We start from the raw sequence: 23,389 nt of genomic DNA on the forward strand, positions 1-23,389 counted from the left end.
CCGTGACACATATACGTTAACATTCTGTACAAATACATGGGCCCTATTGGCTTTTATGGCCTGTACATAATCAACTAGTAAATACATTCAGGTCATTTCTTGCACATATTTCTGTGTTCACTCGGACTCAGAAGAGTAGCCCACTGGGTCATCCTGACTGTCCCCCCAGTACTTATGTACTAATTTCTTCACATTTTCTTTTTATCCAGATAGAAGACCAGGCACATCTGCTCCTGGATGAACTGCAGTTAACAGAGGAAAGCATCAGACTCCGCTACTTGGTCGGCTCCTTAATAAGTGACATCGCCACTGCCTACTTCCCAGAAGCCAGTGTGCACCTCTATGGATCTAGTGTTAATTGTTTTGGAAAAATGGGCTGTGATTTGGACTTGTTTTTAAATTTGGACAATATAAAAGGATATAAATCTGGAAAGGTAAGACTCTGTTCGATGTCTTAAAGGGGTACTCCGGTGAAAACCTTTTTTCTTTTAAATCAACTGGTGGCAGAAAGTTAAACATATTTGTAAATTAAACATTTGAGAGAGCATGTAAAATAAGCGGCACTCACCACAGACAGCTAGCGACAACTTCTTTATTTCTTAGGCGTGCAGTTAAAACATACAGGTGCAGGGAGACAGGGACGCCGGGGAATCCGGCTGGTCACAGCCGTATCGTGCTTCCGCACTTCGTCAGACCATCTCATCCACTGGGAGCTCACCAGGTAAATACCTGCCGGGCTCCACCCATGGGCGGTCATTTCTGTTACATAGAAGTGCAAGTGCAAAAATACAAAAACGTAGAAAACGTATAAAAACATTTAAAAACAGAAACTTAGCCGAGATTCGTACTCCTGTAACAAAGACAGGATTAAAGAAATATACTTAGATCAAGTTTATCGTTCAAGCCTAGGTCTCCTTGTGCGTTCGTGCGCATTATCCATCGGGCCTCGGCTTGAACTAACAACCTGCGCCTGTCTGAACCGTCTGTACTATCAGTTCTTTCAATCCCAAAGAATTTTAATGATTTTGGGTCCCCTGCATGCATATTAATTACATGATCGAACACTCTTGGTGATCCTTTCCTCGATTTAATCGAGTATAGGTGTTCCCGAAATCTGTGGTGCATTGGTCTGGTAGTGCTGCCGACGTAAAATGGGCCGCAATCGCACACCAGGCCATACACCACAAATTTCGTCTTGCAACAAAAGAGATCCCTGCCCTTAATATCCACACCTCCAATTGTAATAACTTTTTCACAAATCAAAGAAGGACACCATTTGCATGCTCCACACCTGTAATTTCCTTTTGGGCTGCTAGATTGTAACCAATTTGGATTAGATTTACTGGAGGAAAATTTACTTTTTGTAAGGACATCCCCCAAATTTTTGGCCCGTTTAAATGTAACTAAGGGCATTTCTTCACTAAAGTTGGATAGGACAGAGTCTTTTTGAATCAAATACCAGTGTTTTGATACAGCCTTTTTGATAGCTGCACTCATTGGACTGAATCTAAATGAGAAGAAGCGTTCCCATCTCTCTCTTCTCGATCCAGGTCCATGCAACAGCATATTCCTATTTTGGCTTGATGCCCTTTTTAAAGCTGTATCCAAAACTGGTTTGGGGTACCCCCTGTCCTCCAACCTAGTGAGTAAATCTTTTGCTTGAACTTTAAAATTTTCTTCAGAACTATTAATTCTTTTTAATCTAAGTAGCTGCCCATAAGGAATGGCTGATTTTGTGTGGGCTGGGTGGTAACTAGAATAATGTAACAATGAGTTACCAGCTGTTATTTTTCTGAAACCAGACGTGGATAAACCCTCATCATTTAAGGTTACCAATACGTCTAAAAATTCAAGTTGGATAGAACTAGTTTTAAAGGTGAAACTAAGGTTCATATCATTGACAATATTCAGAAACTGGACGAAATTCTCAATCATCTGTGGAACTTGACCACATAACAAAGATATCGTCCACAAAGCGGACGTATCCCTTTATGTGGTTTAGAAAAGGATTAATTTCCGAGAAGACAAAGGTCTTCTCGAAGCATGCCACAAACAGATTGGCGAGGGTGCAGGCCACCGGAGTGCCCATGTCCGCCCCGCCAATCTGTCTGTACCATACGTCATCAAACAAAAAAGTGTTGTTTTCTAACACAAAGAGTAAAGCATCACAAATAAAGTCGATGCACTGACTACTTTTACTGTATTTACTCAATAATTTCCTAATCCACTGTACACTCAAATTCTGGGGAATATTAGTGTATAGGGATTCAATATCAATAGAGGCTAAGATACACCCTCTTTGCCAACTCATATTATTAAGGACAGATAGAAACTCATTAGTATCTTTAACTAAAGCAGGAACGTCTTTTAAGAGAGGTCTCAACAGATAATCTACATATTTTGATTAGAGCTCGGTAATGGACCCCACCCCGGACACTATTGGGCGTCCGGGGGGGGCCCAAGTCCTTATGCACTTTTGGTAGGAAGTACCAACACGGGTACCTAGGGTAAGGGGGAATTAGTTTTTCAGCTGTCTTCTTTGAAAGAACCTTATTGTCTACTGTAATTTAGATGTAATTTTTGGGGTAGGGTTAGAGGAAAGCTTTTCGTAATTTTTAACATCCCGTAACTGATGTAATGATTCTTTAATATAGTACTCTTCCGTCATTAAGACGATGTTTCCCCCCTTATCTGCTTTCTTAAATACAACTCCCTTTTAGGGAGCGCAACCAAGAAAGCGCTTCTTGTTCGTTTTTATTAAGGGGGGAAATGTCTATGGGGTATTTTAAAGCCCTTATCTCTTCTATTACTTTCATTTGAAATAGGTCTAAATTGCTTCCAGGCGATATAGGAGGACAAAAATTTGATTGTACCCCGCCAGTAAATGGAGGGGTAATCGTGCCCTGCCCTGTGTTCCAGTCAAGGTTACCCCCCCCCAATAACTCAGCGAGGTCACGGAGACATTGCTGCTCCGCGTCCCCCGCTTCATCAAAGGGGGAGAACCCCAACGGTCCCACAAAGGCTGGGATTTCAACTTCTGTCTTATTTTCGTCACACACTTTGTTAGAAAAGAATTTTTTAAAATTTAACCTCCTAATAGCCTTAAAAAGGTCTATCTCAAATTCTACCATATCGAATTGTTCTGGAAAACAAAAGTGAAGACCTTTGGACAAAACAGAAATAGCTGCCTCGCTTGTATTTTTGCACTTGCACTTATATGTAACAGAAATGACCGCCCATGGGTGGAGCCCGGCAGGTATTTACCTGGTGAGCTCCCAGTGGATGAGATGGTCTGACGAAGTGCGGAAGCACGATACGGCTGTGACCAGTCAGCCGGATTCCCCGGCGTCCTTGTCTCCCTGCACCTGCATGTTTTAACTGCACGCCTAAGAAATAAAGAAGTTGTTGCTAGCTGTCTGTGGTGAGTGCCGCTTATTTTCCATGCTCTCTCAAATGTTTGACTCATGACTCTGTCCTGGCTGAGCACCCCACAAGCAGCGACACACATACACACCTGTTCCACTAAGAGCAAACATCAGGCTGCACGGTTGGCTGTGCCGAACGCTGTTTCTCACTACAAGCATATTTGTAAATTCTATTAAAAAATCTTAATCCCTCCAGTACTTATTAGCTGCTGAATGCTACAGAGGAAATTCTTTTCTTTTTGGAACACTGATGACATCACGAACACAGTGCTCTCTGCTGACATCTCTGTCCATTTTAGCAACCATGCATAGCAGAGGGCAGCAAGGGCAAGGGCAGCATGGTAGCTCAGTGGTTAGCACTGCTGCCTTACAGTGCTGGGGACTTGGGTTCAAATCCCACTAAGGACAACAATAAATAAAGCGTTGTTATTATTATAATAATGTCAGCAGAGAGAACTGTGCTCGTGATGTCATCAGAGAGCATTCCAAAAAGAAAAGAATTTCCTCTGTAGTATTCAGCAGCTAATAAGTACAGGAAGGATTAAGATTTTTTAATAGAAGTAATTTACAAATATGTTTAACTTTCTGCCACCAGTTGATTTAAAAGAAAAAAGGTTTTCACCGGAGTCCCCCTTTAAAGGGGTATTCCCATCTAAAGAAGTTATCAATTATCCACAGCATAGAGAGTAACAAGCTGTCACTCCCAGTGATCCTAAGACCAGGGACAAAATTATCCCTGGAATAAATGGTCTATTCATTCTCTGTGGGACCACCAAACATAGCACCATTAATTCCAGGGACAATTTTTGGGATTGATGGGAAACCCATCACTTGGACCCCTACTGATCAGCTTTTAATCCCCTATCCTGTGGATCGGCGATAACTTATTCCGATGAGAATACGCCTTTAACCCCTTAACTCCTTTAGACTATAGGATGAGTGCATACATATTCACGCAACTGGACGTATGCATATGTTATGCATTCTTGCTGCACTCAAGGACAAAAGTTCCTTTAGCTCTTCTGGACACAGCGAAGGTGAATGAGGCTTTAGAGGGGCTCCAACCCCAAAATAAAAAATGACAACTGTCACTTGGAAAAATCAGCGGCGGTCTGGGTGTTCAGACCTCCACCGATCAGGAGCATGAGCCCTTGAGGTCTAGACACTCAGGTCACCACACCTGACCTAAGTGTGTGTGTGTATCTGGTATTGCAGCTCTGTTCTTTTTTGAAGTTAAAATACCAAATACAACCTGAGGACAGGTGCGGTGCTGTTTTTGGAAGAAGTTAGCCCTGTTTTTCTATTTCTGGATAACCCCTTTGAGACTTAATTCCTTGGTTTGACTTGTTTTGAGCCAGCGTGGCTTAGTCGTGGGAACCAGGACAATGAAAGTAAAACACTTAGGAGTGTAGGCGTTAGTATATGATGAAGTTGTTGTTATACACAGATGATTATTTCTTTTTACCATAGGCTTATATTTTGTGATTTATGTTTCCACAGACTACAAGCGCTTACACTGCAGAGTTCTGGATGAGGCGGGTTTCCTCGGGTAGAACGGCACAACAAAAGATCCTGTCCGTGATTGGTGAATCTATAGACACTTTCGGCCCTGGATGTAATGAAGTGATAAAAATTTTGAATGCCCGCTGTCCTCTAGTACGGTTCAGTCATCAGCCCTCAGGCCTCCAGTGTGACCTTACAGCCGACAATCAGTAAATACACATATACTTTCTATTTATACCTACTTTATTATTAGTGGTAGAGCAGTTTTGTTGTCTATTTTGAGAAAAATGTTGCACCTTTTCTCATGATGTAGCTGGAAGTTTTTTTTTGTTAAGTGGTTGAATGATTTTCATGATTTGCATTGGTAATGTATTTATGATTGAGTCTCAGATAACTGCGCAAAGCATGAAATTTGTGCAAACGTACAGCAGCCCAGGCTTACAAAACTTCCTGTGGACAGCATTTTAAAAAAAAATAATTTTGCGCAATAGGAGAACCTGAAATAGGGGAAAGTGTTATTTAAAGGAAAATTGTCAGCCTGTTCACCCACACTAAACCCAATACCCTGGTTATAATGTGGATGAACAGGAGTCTGAGTGGTCACTTACTTAAATATGTCCAGTAGGTCCTAATGAATGAGGAGTGGTCCTTGGGGAGGGCTGCTCCAGCATTTCCCAGGGCAAGAAAAGGTGGATGATATCCGCGGCGCCTTGAGGGTAAGTGGCAATGAAACAAGTGTCCTAATTGATAGACTATTTGTTTATTCAAATAACAAAAACCATAAAAACAGATTTGTTTAAAAGGATTAAAATAGAGTGGGAGCAACGCGTTTCGCAGGGTGACCCCCGCTCCGTCAGGCTGATGTGATCTAGTTCATTGTTTGCTGTACTTATAGGAGAGTTCATTTGAAATTTCCCGGGTTGGAAAGTCACTGACGTCATTTTTCTGAGAGAGGTCCTGAGATATGTCCCACAGAAGATCCTCTGCTGAATTTAGTAAATTGCACGCAGGGGGCGGGGCTTCGCCAGGTCAATTTACATATCAATTGTCTGTGACTCCACATCATAGTGAAGTGGAGTCGCAGACAATGAATATGTAAATTGAGCCGGTGAAGCCCCGTCCCTGGGCATGATTAATTGACATATCTCAGGACCTACTGGACATTTTTAAGTAACCCCTTGTTGGACTCCTGTTCACCCACACTATAACCCAATGTTTTAAATTTGGTGTATGTACACATTGCCATTGCACTCAAAAAAAGAGCAGAAAAGTGGATAAATGTTTACGCGGCACCATTCCCTCCTCGTGTGGACATATCAGGTCTCATTCAAAGGCGCTCAGTGAATTCCCAGTACAGGGGATATCTTTATGGGAGATATGAGAATAGTTTTAGTGAATATGTGCATTGCCATAGAAATAACAATTCTGGAACATATCTACTTAAATTTCTGTGTTGTTTCTCTATTATTTCTCCTAGAAGTATATAAATTACTACACAGACTGAGGCTATTTTTACATTACAATATTCTGATCAGTATTTATAAGCCAAAACCAGGGGTGGAGCCAAAGGGCTGAAGAGATGCAAACTTTCCCATTTTACAAGTGTTTTCCAAACAGTGTGTCTCCAGCTGTTGCAAAACTATAACTTCCATCATGCTGGGAGTTGTAGTTTTGGAACAGATGGAGGCAGCCTTGTTAGGAAACTCAGCATTATACTTTTCGGGTACGTTCACACATACAGAATCTGCTGTAAATTTAAGCTCTGTTCATCTATATTCAATTTACCACATGAAATCTGCAGATTCCCACTATAGAATTTACGAGAGAAGAAAATCTACTCAAAACTTCCAATGCAGCAGCCTCCCATTCTTTCAATGGGATTCTGCTGCTCCATGCACACTGTCCATTCTGAAAGAATGTCCATTCTTTCAGTAAAATCCGCTCAGATATGCATTGCTGTCAGGTGTCCTAGCGCTGTCGGCACCTGCTGTGCATGGAATGTCCACCCACAGTTGACTTCTTTTTTACTTTGTAGCAAAATACTCAGCATAATGTGTGCGTTTGGACGAACTCTTAGGGCTTATTCACTTCTTTGCCGAATTTCCGAGCGGAGAAATTCAGATGCAGCAGTGTCGCCAGGATTAGACATAGAAACATAGAATGTGTCGGCAGATAAGAACCATTTGGCCCATCTAGTCTGGCCAATAATCTGAATCCTATCAATAGTCTTTGGCCCTATCTTATATGAAGGATAGCCTTATGCCTATCCCATGCATGTTTAAACTCCTTCACTGTATTTGCAGTGACCACTTCTGTGGGAAGGCTTTTCCATGCATCCACTACTCTCTCAGTAAAGTAATACTTCCTGATATTACTGCATACACCTTTGCCCCTCTAATTTAAAATAAAAAATTTTGCTAGTTTTTCTTCTCTTAAATCTCCTCCTTTACCGTGTTTGATTCTTTTTATGTATTTAAAAGTCTCTATCATATCCCCTCTGTCTCTTTTCTTCTATACATATTAAGGTCCTTTTTAACTCTTCCTTGGTAAGTTTTTTTTTTTGTTCTGCAATCCATGTACTAGTTTAGTATCTTCTTTGAACTCTCTCTAGAGTATCTATATCCTTCTGGAGATACGGCCTCCAGTACTGTGCGCAATACTCCACGTGAGGCCTCTCAAGTGTCCTGTACAGCGGCATGAGCACTTCTCTCTTTCTACTGCTTATACCTCTCCCTATACATCAAAGCATTCTGCTAGCTTTTCCTGCTGCTCTATTACATTGTCTTCCTACCTTTAAGTCTTCTGAAATAATTACTCCTAAATCCCTTTCCTCAGATACTGAGGTCAGGACTGTGTCAAATATTCTATATTCTGCCCGAGGGTCTTTACCCCCCCCCAGGTACATTATCTTGCACTTATCCACATTAAATTTCAGTTGCCAGAGTTCTGACCATTCTAGTTTCCCTAAATCCTTTTCCATTTGGCGTATCCCTCCAGGAACATCAACCTTTTTACATATCTTTGTGTCATCAGCAAAAAGACACACCTAACCATCAGGACCTTTTTCAATATCACTAATCCCTGAGGTATCCCACTGGTGACAAGACCTTGCTCTGAATATACTCCATTGACTAAAACCCTCTGTTGTCTGTCACTCAGCCACTGCCTAATCCACTCAACAATGTGGGAGTCCAAGCTCAATGACTGTAGTTTATTGATAAGTCTTCTATGTGGGACAGTGTCAAAAGCCTTACTAAAATCTAAATATGCGATGTCTACTGCCCCTCCGCCATCTATTATTTTAGTCACCCAGTCAAAAAAAATCAATAAGATTTGTTTGACAGAATCTCCCTGAAGTAAGCCCATGTTGTTTTTCATCTTGCAAACCATGGGATTTTAGATGTTCCACAATCCTATCCCACTATTGATTTCAGACTTACTGGCCTATAGTTGCCTGATTCCTCTCTACTACCTTTTTTGTGAATAGGCATGACATTTGCTAATTTCCAATCTTCTGGGAAAACTTCTGTTACCAGTGATTTGTTAAATAAATCTGTTAACGGTTTTGCTAGCTCACCACTAAGCTCTTTTAATAATTTTGGGTGTATCCCATCAGGCCCCTGTGACTTATTTGTCTTCACTTTAGACATCAAACGTAGAAGGTCTTCCTCTGTAAAGACACATGCATCAAACAATTCACTAGTCTTCCTCCCTAATGGAGGTTATTTTCCTTCTTTTTCTTCTGTAAAAAGTGAACAGAAGTCATCATTAAGGCAGTCGGCTAGCCCTTTATTGTCTTCTACAAACCTTCCTTCCTTTGTTTTTAATTTAGTTATTCCTTGTTTTAATTTCCTTATTTCATTTATATATCTGAAGAATGTCTTATCCCTTTTTTCACAGACTGAGAGTTTTTCTTCTGCGCTTTAGAAGTTCTTATAACTTGCTTGGCCTCTTTCTGACTAGTCTTGTAGATTTCCCTATTGTCATTGCTCTAAGTTGTTTTATAATTACTAAATGCTAGCTTTTTGTTTTTTATGATTTTGGCCACTTCTGCTGATTACTACAGTGGTCTCTTCCTTTTTCTGCTTTTACTGACAAGTCTAATGCAATTTTCATTTCCCTTCAATAATGTGTCTTTTAAGTAGTCCCATTTCTCCTGGACTCCATGTAATCCGTTCCAGTCTGATAGGGACTCATTTATGACTAATCTCATTTTTGAAAAGTCTGTTTTTCTAAAATCTAAAACTTTCATTTTTGTGTGGTGTGACTCCTTCACTGTTCTTATATTAAACCACACTGACTGGTGATCACTAGATCCCAAGCTTTCGCCTACAATAACATCATATACCAAATCCCCATTTGTCAATACCAAATCCAAAATGACCTCCCTCCGGGTTGGCTCCTCAACCACTTGTGGTAGAGGTAATCCCAGTAGGGAATTTAGCTATTTTGGTTTTCCAGTTCATATCCGGAAGATTGAAGTCTCCCATAATGATAACTTCTCCTTTCATTGTCATTTTAGCTATTTCTTCAACTAGTTAATCATCTAATTCTTTAACTTGGCCAGTTGGTCTATATATCACACCTACACGAGTTACTGCATGATTACCAAACTGCAACGTAACCTAAACTGACTGTTTGCCTCACTAACTTGTATTAGGTTAGATTTTATGTTCTCTTTCACATACAGGGCCACTCCTCCTCCTTTCTTGCCTTCTCTTTCTCTTCTATATAAAGCGTACCCTGGTATGGTTATGTCCCAGTCATTACTTTCATTAAACCATGTCCCAGTAACAACCACGAAATCTACATTCTCAGATGCCATTATTGAGCCAAGTTAATTGATTTTATTACCTAAACTGCAAACATTTGTAGACAGGACTCTGAGCTTGTCATTTCTTAACCTCTGTGCTACTGTACTTCCTAGTTTAAATACTCCTTAGCAAATTTGTGGAATTGATCACTGAGTACATTTGTTCCTTTTGAGAGAAAGATGCAAACCTTATTTTTTGTACAGTTCCTTTATTTTCCAAGTAAAGCTATCATGAGACACACAGCCAAATCCTTGCACTTGACACCATTTGCTAAGCCATAAGTTGATCTCCTTAATGCGCCTCTGACTATCATTCTGAATGTTATGCACAGGCAGAACTTCAGAAAATGAAACAGTGGATGCAAAATCCTGTACATCATTACAAAGTGTGATAAAAGATTCCAGGTCATTTGTCCCTAGATGAACAAGAACATCCATGTCCCCTTCCTGCTTTGCTTGCTTAACAATATTAATAATACGTCTATCTCTTCTAGCAGTAGCACCCAAGAAACCTCTCACAAAACCATTTTCTTTAAGCTCCACACTTCTTATGATTGAATAACCCAGCAACAGCTGCTTCCTTTCAGACTTAACTTTATCTTTTTTGTCCTTGGCAGTCTTGCATACAATAGACATAGGAGTCGATGGTTCCACACCCTCTGTGCTTAAGCCAATATCCATGTTGCCCTTACATTCTGAGAGTGCTGCAAATGAATTATGGAAAACCACAGACTGTGGGACATGACATGCGCATTTCCGAGCGGACTCTGCCAAAAAGTATGAACATCTATGGTTTGCAGAATTTATATGGCAGAAATTCTGCCATGTGAATTGGTCAGCGTAAATCCCATTTTGCACAATTTTAACTTCGTGAAACAGATGTTCCGAGCTGAATCTTTAAGCTGGCTTCCACCCAGAAATACAGGTGATACTTGAAAAATTGGAATATCGTGCAAAAATTCATTTATTTCAGTAATGCAAATTAAAAGTTGAAACTAATATATGAGAGAGACTCATTACATGCAAAGCAAGATAGTTCAAACCGTGATTTGTCATAATTGTGATGATTATGGCTTGCAGCTCATGAAAACACCAAATACACAATCTCAGAAAAGTAGAATATTACATGGAATTAAGAAAACGAGGATTGTACATAGAACTATATCGGACCTCTGAAAAGTATAAGCATACATATGTACTCAGTACTTGGTTTGGGCTCCTTATGCAGAAATTACTGCCTCAATGCAGCGTGGCATGGAAGCCATCAGCCTGTGGCACTGCTGAGGGGTTAGGGAAGACCACGATGCTTCAGTAGTGGCCTTCGGCTCTTCTGCATTGTTTGGTCACAGGTCTCTAATCTTTCTTTTGGCCATGCCCCATAGATTCTCTATGGGGTTCAGGTCAGGCCAGTTTGCTGGCCAATCAATGGTCCCATGGTCATTGAACCAGGTTTTGGTGCTTTTGGCAGTGTGGGCAGGGGCCAAGTCCTGCTGGAAAATGAAGTCAACATCCCCATAAAGCTTGTCTGTGGAAGGAAGCATGAAGGGCTCCAAAATCTCCTGGTAGACAGATGCGTTTACCCTGGACTTAAAGAAGCACAGTGGACCAACACCAGCAGATTGGAAACTTCACACTGGACTTCAAGCATCTTGCAGCGTGTGCCTCTCCATTCTTCCTCCATATTCTGGGTCCTTGGTTTCCAAATGAGATACAAAACCTGCTCTCATCAGAAAAGAGGACTTTGGACCACTGAGCCACAGACCAGGTCTGTTTTTCTTTCGCCCAGGTAAGAGGAATATGACATTTGAAGCCCATGTCCAGGACCCGTCTGTGTGTGGTGGCTCTTGATGCACACTTCTGAATGGCCTTTTCTTGGCAATTCTCTCTAGGCTGCAGTCATCCCTGCTGCTTGTGCACCTTTTTTCTTTCACACTTTTCCATTCCACATAACTTTTAATGTTAAGTGGCTTTGATACAGCACTTTGGGAACATCCTACTTTGTTTGCACTTACCTTTTGAGGTTTCCCTCCTTATGGAGGGTGTTAGTGATGGTTTTCTGCACCCCTGTCAGGTCAGCAGTCTTTCCCATGATTGTGATTGCTACTGAACCAGACTGAGACCATTTAAAGGCTCAGGAACCCTTTACATGGGTTATGGCTTAAGTAGTAGGACACTTTGAGCTTGGAATATTGCACCTTTTCACTCTATTCTAATTTTCTGAGGTTGTGGATTTGGGGTTTCCATGATCTGTAAACCATAATCATCACAATTATGACAAATGACGGCTTGAACTGTCTGGCTTTGCATGTAATGAGTCTCTCTCATATATTAATAAACGAAACAAAAAAAGGACAGACAATCGGTGCCTCGTGTATTACCCCTAGATATATGTGGGAGGTGTAGGGTGTTGGGGATGTCCCCACGGGGCTTATAGATGGCCGCTCACCTCAATGTGGAAATAAAAGGCATGTAACCCCTATGTAGAGGGGTACCAGAAGTGGTGCATCGATGCTCAGCCAGTGGGTAGCAGGAATCGACCAGGTCGTCCTGTGGATATGATAAAGAGGAGTAAAAAGGAACCCTTGAGTACCGGCGCTACGACTTTTAGAGCATGGAGACAATAACATCCAGGTGGAGGTAAAAGATCCTAGGCAGGACCTTTTATTAAACAAGAATGATAAAATAATTTTAAAAAGTGGATTACGCGTTTCGGGAGGAACCCTCCCTTCCTCAGATCAGGATCCCTGATCTGAGGAAGGGAGGGTTCCTCCCGAAACGCGTAATTCAGTTTTTTTTTTTTTATCATTCTTGTTTAATAAACGATCCTGCCTAGGATCTTTTACGTCCACCTGGACGTTATTGTCTCCATGCTCTCAGTCGCAGCACCGGTACTCAAGGGTTCCTTTTTACTCCTCTTCATCTCTCATATATTAGGTTCACTTTTTAGGTTGCATTACTGAAATAAATGGACTTTTGCACGATATTCAAATTTTCTTTTAAAACACCTGCACTGTTGGGTAAATGAGCCCTTAAGGTCCATATTTTGCTACCCATTGAAGTCCATTACGGGCCGACATTCCATGCACAGCATGTGTCGACGGCTCTAGGACCGCTCTGACATGCACCACCACCATTGAAGTCAGTGCATATCCAAGGGGGTTTCGGACTTCTTTCAGAGGAGTCCGGAATTATTTTCCATGGAGGAATTTTTAGTTGGTAAGTCATTAATAAAATAAGCAGCTGAAAATCCGAAACAAAATTTGCATGTGTGAACGTACCCTAAGAAGAGATTTATCAAAACCTGTCCAGAGGAAAAGTTTGAGTTGCCCATAGCAACCAATCGGATCGATTCTTTTATTTTTCAGAGGCCTTTTAAAACATGAAAGAAGCGATCTGATTGGTTGCTATGGGCCACTTCGCAACTTTTCCTCTGGACAGGTTTTGCTAAATCTCCCCCTAAATGTGTAGGGTCTAGACCTGTTGGATGTGAATTTGGCCTTATCAGCATTGATCGAACAGTATCAGGCTTTGTATGGACAAGCCAGGGGGGAATGGTAACATTCAGACATCCAGTTGTTAGTTTATTCATACATTACCAGGAGGAACAACAGCACACCAAAGAACATGCTCTGGGGCCTGATCTCTGCTATGTTACCCCTTAGATGCCAAGGCATTTGACACGCTACAACATAATCACAGGTTCACATGGGTTTTCATTAGGGATCGACCGATTATCGGTAAGGCCGATATTATCGGCCGATAATCACGATTTTGGGCATTATCGGTAATTACCTTGCCGATAAGCCGATAATGCACTGCCCCCACCGCACCGCGACCGTCCACCCCACCGCGTCGCACCCCCCACCGTAGTGCTGGGCGGTATACCAGTATGGATTTTTGCCCATACCGCTATACCGGTCGGGCCCCTCCCCCACCCTCCGAGTCAATAAAAAAAATTTAACTTACCCGTAATAGGGGTGGTCCGGGCCATCCATCCATCCATCCTTCCTTCCTGTAGTGTCCGGCGGCATTCCGGGTGGAGGGTGAACCTGTCCGGGCTGTCCTTCTCCGGGGGTCATCTTCTCCACTCCGGGCAGGCTCCGGCCTAGTACGCTGCATAGACGCCGTGACGTCAGGTGCGTCGCTGCGCACGGGCGTCACTGTACAGCGGCGTCTATGCAGCGTACTAGGCCGGAGCCTGGCCGGAGTGGAGAAGAGGACCCCCGGAGAAGGACAGCCCGGACCGGTTCACCCTCCACCCGGAATGCCGTCGGACACTACAGGAAGGAAGGATGGATGGCCCGGACCACCCGGACAGGCAGGGGGAGAGAAGCGGGTGGTGGCGGCGGCCTATGGCACCGCAAAAGCCACTGCAGTGCATTGATTTAAAGCGCCCGCTTCAAATCAATGTTCTGCAGCGGTGTCGAGGGGGGATAAATAGCCGATAACTTATACCAATATTCCGGTATAAGTTATCGGCTATCTGCCCTAACCTTCACAGATTATCGGCATCGGCCCTAAAAAAAAAAACGATATCGGTCGATCCCTAGTTTTCATGCCCCCCTGCCCCAGGTCTGCCATGCTATGGAATAAAAAGTATTTTAAATCATCGTACCATTGATAAGTAGCCTCGGGACAAAATAAAATAAAAAAATGCTGGGAGTTGTAGTTTTGAAACATCTGGAGGTCCGCAGGTTGAAGACCACTGCGGCCTTCATCATCATCCATCTGTGCTGCAGGGACCGTCCGGTGGGGAGGGATAGTCATTCCGGGCTGTCCATCTTCACCGGGGGGGCCTCTTCTCCGCGCTTCAGTTCCGGCCCCGTAATAGTGACATTGACGACGACGCACAGGGACGTTCATGAGCAATGTCCCTGTGCGTCGTCGTCAAGGTAACGTCTCTATTCCGGGCCCGAAGTGCGCAGAAGAGGCCCCACCGGTGAAGATAGACAGCCCGGAACGGCTATCCCTCCCCACCGGACGGTCCCTGCAGCACAGATGGCCCGGACCAGCTCACCCTAACGTCCAGCTGATGGCTGTCCGGGCATGCTGGGCGTTGTAGTTATGGAACATCTGGAAGTCTGCAGGTTGAAGACCACTGTAATCAGATAGTGATGATGATGATGGGGGGGGGGGGGGGAGATGATGACAGGTGTTGATGATAATGGGATGATAAGGGGATGATGACAGGTGGTGATGATGGAGGGGGGTTGTGGGATAAGGGGATGATGACAGGCGGTGATAATGAAGGGGGGGATGATGACAGGCAGTGATGATGAAGGGGTGGGGGGGTGGGATGATGACAGGGTAATGATGACGGGCAGTGATGATGAAGGGGGGGGGGGTGTGGGCTGATGACGGGGGGGATGATGAAGGGATGATGATGACAGGTGATGATGATGAGGGTGTTAATGACGGGGGTCTGGATGATGACAGGTGGGATGATGTATTTCCCACCCTAGGCTTATAGTCGAGTCAATAACTTTTCCTGGGTTTTTGGGGTGAAATTAGGGGCCTCTGCTTATATTCGGGTCGGCTTATACTCTAGTATATACGGTACATCTCCCAGCATGCCCAGACAGCCATTAGACTGTCTGGGCATGCTGAAAGTTGTAGTTTTGCCAAAGCTGGAGACACCCTGGTTATGGAAACGCTGGTGTGAATAAACCTTGGTTTTTTTCCTGTGGTTTTTTTTTACCTTACAGGAAGATGTTGCTTTGTAGGGAGCGGGAAATTATTTCTAAGCAAGTGGGGTCCCTCTGCTGGATTCATTAGAAAACTGCAATCTATATAAATAAAACTCAATGTGTGTGTGTATGTATGTATCACGTCCAAACGGCTAAAGATATTAACATGAAACTTGGCCACATGTTACTTATATGTCAGCAACAAACATAGGATAGGTGATTTAACCCTTACTCTCCCCCCATTTGCCAGAGCGGGGTTTATGTTTAATGTCCCATACAAGTCTATAAATAAAATGTATTTTACTGCATAACTTCCAAACAACTGGAGATATTTCGATAATACTTGGTCACATGTTACTTATATGCCCACTTAAAATATAGGATAGTTCATTTAACCCTTAACTACCCCATTTGTGAGGGTCAGGGTTTTTGTTTAAAGTCCCATGCAAATCAATGGGAAATGTATGTTCTCACATAACTTCTGTACGGCTGTAGATATTTCAATACCTGGTCACATATTACAGGTCTGGATAGGAGGACCGGGGTAGGAGGACCGGGGTAGGAGGACCGGATATGGGGTTGGGATATGACAACAATATATGAGGACGGGATATGAAGTCAAAAACTTCCTCCTCTGTTTATTTTCCTCCCCAACAAGGATTAGGAAGGAAAATCGGGCAACGCCGGGTACTCAGCTAGTTGTATATAAACCATTCACACAGCACATATACCATTTAAATGGACACTTTATCCTTATTATATATGTTGCCTTTTTTTGTGTATAAAGTTCCAAAAACACAAGCACAACATTGCATTATTGAATTTTAATGTTCTTTATTTTTTTATTTTTTTGCATTTTAGAATTGCGCTCAGGAGCTCAGAGCTTTTATACATATACGGTACCCTTGACCACAGGGTGCGAGCTCTGGTCTTTGCTTTGAGGTGCTGGGCGCGTATCCACAGCATCACTAGCAGCATTCCTGGACAATGGATCACTAATTTTTCCCTCACCATGATGGTCTTATTCTTCTTACAGAAGAGAAATCCTCCTGTTATTCCAACACTTGATCAGCTGAAAAGTCTTGCAGGTAAGGACGTGGGATAAAATATTTTTTTTTTTTTGGGGGGGGGGGGGGGGCCTAAAAAACGTGGAAGAGAGGTATAAGAAAATGAATCTTTTTGCTATATATAAAGTGGAACTGCCAAAAGAATGAACAGCTTAATTCTTTCGGCAGAGTCCTGAATTAGAATTTCCGCAGTGTTGCACAGTGCAGCAGAATCCCAGTGAAAACAGTGGGAGGCTATTGTTCTGGAATTTCCGAACTGAACCCAACCTACATGTCTTATTTTGACTTAAAGGGGTACTCCGCTGCTCAAAGTTTGGAAGAAACAGTTTCGAACGCTGGAGCCGGCGCTGGGAGCTCGTGACTTCATATCCCCGCCCCTCATGATTCACGCCCTGCCCCCTCAATGCAAGTCTATGGGAGGGGGTGTGACGGCTGTCACACCTCCTCCCATAGACTTGCATTGAGGGGGCGGGGTGTGATGTCATGAGGGGGCAGGGCTATGACGTCACGAGCTGCCGGCGCCAGCATTCGGAACAGTTTGTTCCAAGCGCTGAGCGTCAGAGTACCCCTTTAAATCGCTAGGAATGGTTTGATGATTACGTAAAACTGCTATGGCTTTGTTCACATATTAAAGGGGTATTCCAGCCATAGACATATTTTGCCCTATCGAAAGGATAGGGGATAAGATATCTGATTGTGGGGGCCCCGCCGCTGGGACCTCCGTGATTTCCGTGCAGCACCCGCATTCTATGCCAGGCTGCTGCTCCAGTCTCGGAAACCTCTGTTTCCTGGACTGGAGACGTGATGTCATGCCACGCCCCCTCGTGACATCATGCCACGCCCCTCCATTCATGTCTATGGGAGGGGGCGTGATGTCACTTCTCCAGTCCTGGAAATACAGATGTTTCCGAGACTGGAGCAGCAGCCCGCCATAGAATGCGGGTGCTGTACGGAGATTGCGGGGGTCCCAGCTTGTTGCTATGGGCAACTGCACCACTCTTCCTCTGCACATGTTTTGATAAATCTTCCCTAATGGCTAGGAAAATACACAGCAGCGAATATACATCAAAATGCAGCACGTTTAACTGTACCCTTAGGGGTTTCTTTTTGGCTTGGAAAAAGGCTACTTTTACAGTGTGTGAACATGGCCGTACACTTGGCCTTTTTATCTACTTTCAACCCATTAACTAAAAGAACTTTACATTTGTTATCGAATGTTTCCCATCCCCTGTCATGTGACATACTAGCTATTACAGTAAAACCACTGACAGGTGAAGCGTATAACCTGGATCTGTGGATGTAAGACGAAGGGGACAAGTAAAAGCAATGACGAGTTCAAGATTAGACTGTACAGAGGTTTTGTAGTTTGAGACACCTAGGCCTGCATAAGAGCTATATGCATAAGCTAGTAAGTTATCTGCTAAACGATACGATTTGCTAAACTGCATCATTTGAGGTGTATTAAAATAAAGGATGACTGGTTGAGAAGGCCGTCAAAACGATGTCTGATTGCGAGGGTCCCGCTGCTGGGGACCCCCGGGATCTCTGCTGCAGCACGAGCATTCATTACTGCACAGAGCATACTCTGTCTGTGCGTAATGACGGGCGATACAGGGGCTGGAGCATCGTGACGTCACAGCTCCGCCCCCTCAATGCAAGTCTATTGGGGGGGGGCGATGCGACCACCACGCCCCCTCCCATAGACTTGCATTAAGGGGGCAGATCATGACGTCATGAGGGGCAGAGCCACGACATCACAATTCTCCGGCCCCTTTATCGCCTGTCCGTACGCACAGAGAGAGTTTGCTCTGTGCAGTAATGACAGCTGGGTGCTGCAGCGGCGGGACCCCCGCGATTAGACATCTTGTTTCCTATCCTTTGGATAGGGGATAAGATGTCTAGTGGTGGGGTACCCCTTTAATATTATTCCATTGCCCGATACATGCTATGCTACTACAGCTGTGGCGATCCTTTCTACATCGCCGTGCTTTCTTTCTAGTGTTCTAGTTACTTATTATTTTTTTTCTTCCATAGACTTGACTGTCTTATAGTGAACTACTTAGGAATTTGTATTGCTGATGTGTTATGTACATGCTATTTCATGGTTTGTTCCGACGCTGTACTTATGCAAATTTGGTAATAAAATGTTTTAAATAAAAAAAAACTATTTTTCTTTTTTTTTGGAAGCGAAACTAAATGTATTATCGACCACAATTATTTTTCCTTTTTGTTCCCTCTTCTTTTTCTTTTTTGACAAATGTCAGCAGTCCCCATTACATTTCTTTTGTGCACTGAAACTGTGAATTTAGTGAGTCACTCGTCCGCATATATTCTAAGAGAAAGTGACAGGTTGCCAGACGCCACATGCAGAGTCCATTCTTGTGGAACAGCCCAGAGCTATTATATGTCCTGCTCACTGTAGGTTCAGATAGACAAGCGCTGCAGGGTGTCTGATCGATACCCTCAAGTGTTCCTGAACCTGTGCCTTCCCAGCTGTATCCAAACTACAACTCGTACTAGGTCATGATAGGAGCAGGGGTCAAGTCCTGGAAAGAAAAAGTGTGGGAACTCTTCCACATAATGGCTGGTCCTGTAGGATTCTTGCTAATAGGAACAGTGTTCCTGCTGTGGAAAAAGTGCAGGAACTCTGTTCCCATGCGTTTCTGCAGGACTTGAGCCCTGGATAGGAGTTGTAGTTTTGGAACAGTAGGAAAGTGACGCATCGGGGGGAATGCTGCTCTGAATTATGCACCAAGGAGCGCTCATAAATTGTAAATCATACAAATGGCCACTTACATTTACATAAATGTGTTTGTGATATATCTGAAGCTCCTTAGAAATGATGGCATGTGAGGCAAAGCAGGGATCATGGGGCCAAACGTGACTGATAAGGGAACAAGAATTGACTGTAATGGGTTGACCATGTGTCCTCTGAAGCTCTAAAGCAGCGGTCTCCAAACTGAGTCCCTCCAGATGTTGCAAAACTACAACTCCCAGCATGACCTGAAAGCCAACGGCCAGTTTGGAGACCACTGTTTCAAAAAATAAAAATAAATAAATAATTAATAATAAAAAATAAATAAAAAATTTGACATATCATATGATACTTCAAGTTTTGATTGGTTGGTTGGGGTTTTGGTGCTGAGGCCCCCACTAATCTCTAAAATGAGTAGCAAGAAGTACTTAGCTGAGTGCTCCGTTCCCTGTCTGTTCTCGGTGCAGGATACGGATTTAATAGAAAGTCTCCTGCAGCGAGGAGAGAGAAGCGCTTAGCTAGACGCCTCTCCCTGCTCGTTCTAGCGATCAGTCGGGTGGGGGGGTACAATTTTTGACTTCTCTCTGTGACACTTTAATCAGTGACCCTTTAACACTGAATTCTGATCAGACTTCCTGCATTTTATTTTCAGGGAAAAAGGAAAAAAGCATAATTGAAGGCAACGACTGCACATTTGTGAGAGATGTGAACAAAATTAAACCTACTGCAAATACAGAGTCACTAGGTAAGTAAGATGTGACGTGCCAGGCTACCATTTTATTTACTGTCTATAAGACTGATAGAGATTGAGATAACCCAATGCTGCACTTGGCTATCAGTTCCATAGACCAGTGTTCTCCGAACATTGTGTCTCCGGCTGTTGCAAGACTACAACTCCCAGCATGCCCGGACAGCCTTCGGCTGTCCGGGCATGCTGGGAGTTGTAGTCTTGCAACAGCTGGAGACACACTATATGAAAAACGCAGCCATAGTCGGCACTGCTGTCACCGTAAGTCCAAAAGAAAGTGAAAATATTGCCACGCCATTCACACAGGGGACTCGAGGACCACTGTTCTTGTGATTGCGGGGAGTCCTTGTGTTTATACAATATTACTTAAATTGTGGGCAGGTGATAAATATTGTAATTGGAGCAACCACATTAAAGGAGTTTTCCCAATTTCCACAGGATCAGCCATCAATGCTCTGACACCTAGCACCCTTGCCAATCAGTTGTTCCATCCATATAGTGGCGACGCTGAGTAACTTCAGCTCTTATTGTGGTACATAGTGTGGGGCACCGGGCAGGTGTGACGGTTATTGACATTGTGTCGATAAGGGATTGATGGCCCTTCTTGTGGGTAGGACATCAATCATAAAGTCCTGGAAAAAAACAAAACCTCTAATATCTGTCAGGTTAAGTCTGAGAGTGCTGCTGAAGTTTAAAGGGGGTACTCCCAAAGGATAGGGGATAAGATGTTTGATCACAGGGTTCCCCAGGCCGGCAGCGGCGGCATCCGGATCACAGAAGCTTGCAGCTTGACGTCACTCCCCCTCCATTCATGCCTCCCATAGAAGTGAGTAGAGGGAGGCGTGGCGGCTTGTATCGCCAGTCATCGAGCACAGAGCGGAGTTCGCTCAGTGCACGGAATGACAGGAGTGCCGCAGCTGAGGTCTGCTTTGGCGGGGCCCCCGACAGCTAACATCTTATCCCCTATTTTTTGGATAAGGGATAAGATGTTTCCAGCAGAGTACCCCTTTAAAGCAACCCATTTTCTTTCAGTTTTGATCAACAGATCCTGTATGGAGCCTTGACAATCAAACATCAAATGTTTGGCCTTGTCTGCTTTCCTCTATGGGAATGAGCGGCACTAATATATGCCCAGTAGTTCCTCTTTTGATGGAATAACATGACAGGGATAACATGGAGGTAGAGTAGAATCTGAGTAAAAGTCTTCTTTTATATTTTAATCCTACCATTAAGGCTGGCTTTAAAAAGCTGTAGTGTAGCTGCATTTAAATATTTTTAATATTTCATATTATATATTATTTCATATTACATTACAAATACCTGGATCTCCTATATTTCTACTGAACTTAAATGAGATCACTACAAGATATTGATCCAAGTATTGCATATAATATATGGCCACATTATGCTGTACATAGAGGAGGCAGAGGTGGCTCAGGTTTTTCAGCTTCCCGTCCCTACTCCCCCATTTTTTTCATCTACTTTTGTGAACCTGCATCTTCCTATATAGCAGTAGTCTCCAAGCTGTGGAACTCCAGATATTGCAAAACTACAACTCCCAGCATGCCCAGACAGCCATTGCCTGTCTGGGCATTCTGTGAGTTGTAGTTTTGCAACAGCTGTAGGGTCACATTTTGGAGACCACTGCTCTACTTCATTGCTTAAAGATGAATATATGATTCTTGTTAGATGATACTTATCAATGCCAGCATAACCGTGTCATTGTGATAAACGTGTATTTTTTTATTTATTTTGTAGATGATCTGCTTATTGAATTCCTGGAATTTTATGGGAAATTCAATTTCAGAACAAACTGCATCGATATCCGCAAGGTTTGTATATTCTATGTTGTAGCTGTTAATGTAGCACTGACAAAGGACATTCTTTTTAGCGATGCATTCAGGATCCATTAAGCTGTAAGGACTTACTTTATAGAAAAAATAGTATATACTGGGTCCCACAGGATCATCTGACTCATAAATCCAATAGAAGAAAGTCACGGGGATGCACTATTTAACCCCTTACCGCAGAACGCAGTTTATAAACGATGCTGCAGCACGGCAGGGTTATGAAATGAGCTCAGGAGCTTGCATAATACCGTGGCTAATGCTGGACATCACCGTTCAGGGCGATGTCCAGCATTAACTCTTTAGACGCAGCGATCAAAGTTGATCACCACGTCTAAAATGTAAAAAAAAAAATGCTTCCCGGTAGCTTAGTCGGGATGATCGGGATCACCACGGTAAAACCACGGTGTCCCCATCAGCTGAGGACACACGAGGAGGGTCCCTACGTTCCTCCTCAGCGTCGCTCGATTGCTCCATGCCGGAGATCCAGGCTGTAGCAATGGAGCGCCGATAACACTGATCAGTGCTATGCTATGGCATAGCATTGATCAGTGCATGCAATCAGAAGATTGCATGTTCTAGTCTATAAATGGGCGCTATAAATGTGTAAAAAAAATATAAAAATTAAAAATGTTAAAAGTTTATAAATGTGATTTAACCCCCTCCCATAAAAAAAATGTTTTAAACAAAAATAAATATAAACATATGTGGTATCACTGCGTGTGTAAATAACCGAACTAAAAAAATATAATGTTAATTAAATCACACGGTCAATCGTGAAATATTCGTAAAAAATCCGAAGTCCAAAGTGGCATATTTTTGGTCACTTTGTATACCATAAAAACATTGCATAAAAAGTGATCAAAAAGTCCCATCAAAACAAAAATGGCACCGATAAAAACTTTGAAAATGAGCCTCATACCGCCCTGTATGTGGAAAAATAAAAAAGTTATAGGGGTCAGAATATGACAGTTTTACATATACAAATTTTGGTGAATGTAGTTATAATTTTTTATAGTAATAAAATAAAACCTATATAAATTAGGTATCCTTATAACTATATGGACCTACAGAATACAGATATTTTTACCGAAAAGTGCACTGCATAGAATCAGAAGCCCCCAAAAGTTACAAATTTTTTTTTTTTTTTTTTTTTTTTTCTTTTTCCAATTTTGCCCCACAAATATTTTTTTTCTGGTTTCGCTGTAAATTTTGTGGTGACGATTGATGTCATTACAGAGAACAATTGGCGCAAAAAATAAGCCCTTAATATGGGTTTGTAAGTGTAAAATTGAAAACGTTATGATTTTTAGAAGGTGAGGAGGAAATAATTTAAGTGCAAAAATGAAAAATGGCCCGGTTCTTAAGTTGTTAACCTGAATTATTAAATTTATCACATTATATCCACATATATATCTTCTGAAAGTAGACTTGAATGGAAAGTGCAACTTTTTATAAGCAATGCATAAGAATTCATGTCTCGAACAAAATAGCCCAAAAGCTTCTACAATCCAGATGCCGATAAACGTCATGTCATAGCGAAT

General features: G+C 42.7%; 1 protein-coding gene across 1 annotated transcript in view; it reads left to right on the forward strand.

The window, feature by feature from the left end:
* The window catches only part of MTPAP (mitochondrial poly(A) polymerase), a 44,712-nt gene that overhangs the window by 15,901 nt on the left and 5,422 nt on the right, over positions 1-23,389 (forward strand). Inside the window, exons 4-8 of the mRNA XM_056519420.1 lie at positions 210-434; positions 4,926-5,137; positions 16,290-16,516; positions 19,903-19,995; positions 21,757-21,830. Coding sequence (XP_056375395.1) covers positions 210-434; positions 4,926-5,137; positions 16,290-16,516; positions 19,903-19,995; positions 21,757-21,830 — 831 coding nt within the window. The remainder of the gene's footprint in view (positions 1-209; positions 435-4,925; positions 5,138-16,289; positions 16,517-19,902; positions 19,996-21,756; positions 21,831-23,389) is intronic.

This window comes from Hyla sarda, chromosome 5, assembly GCF_029499605.1.
Source record: "Hyla sarda isolate aHylSar1 chromosome 5, aHylSar1.hap1, whole genome shotgun sequence".
NCBI lineage: Eukaryota > Metazoa > Chordata > Amphibia > Anura > Hylidae > Hyla > Hyla sarda.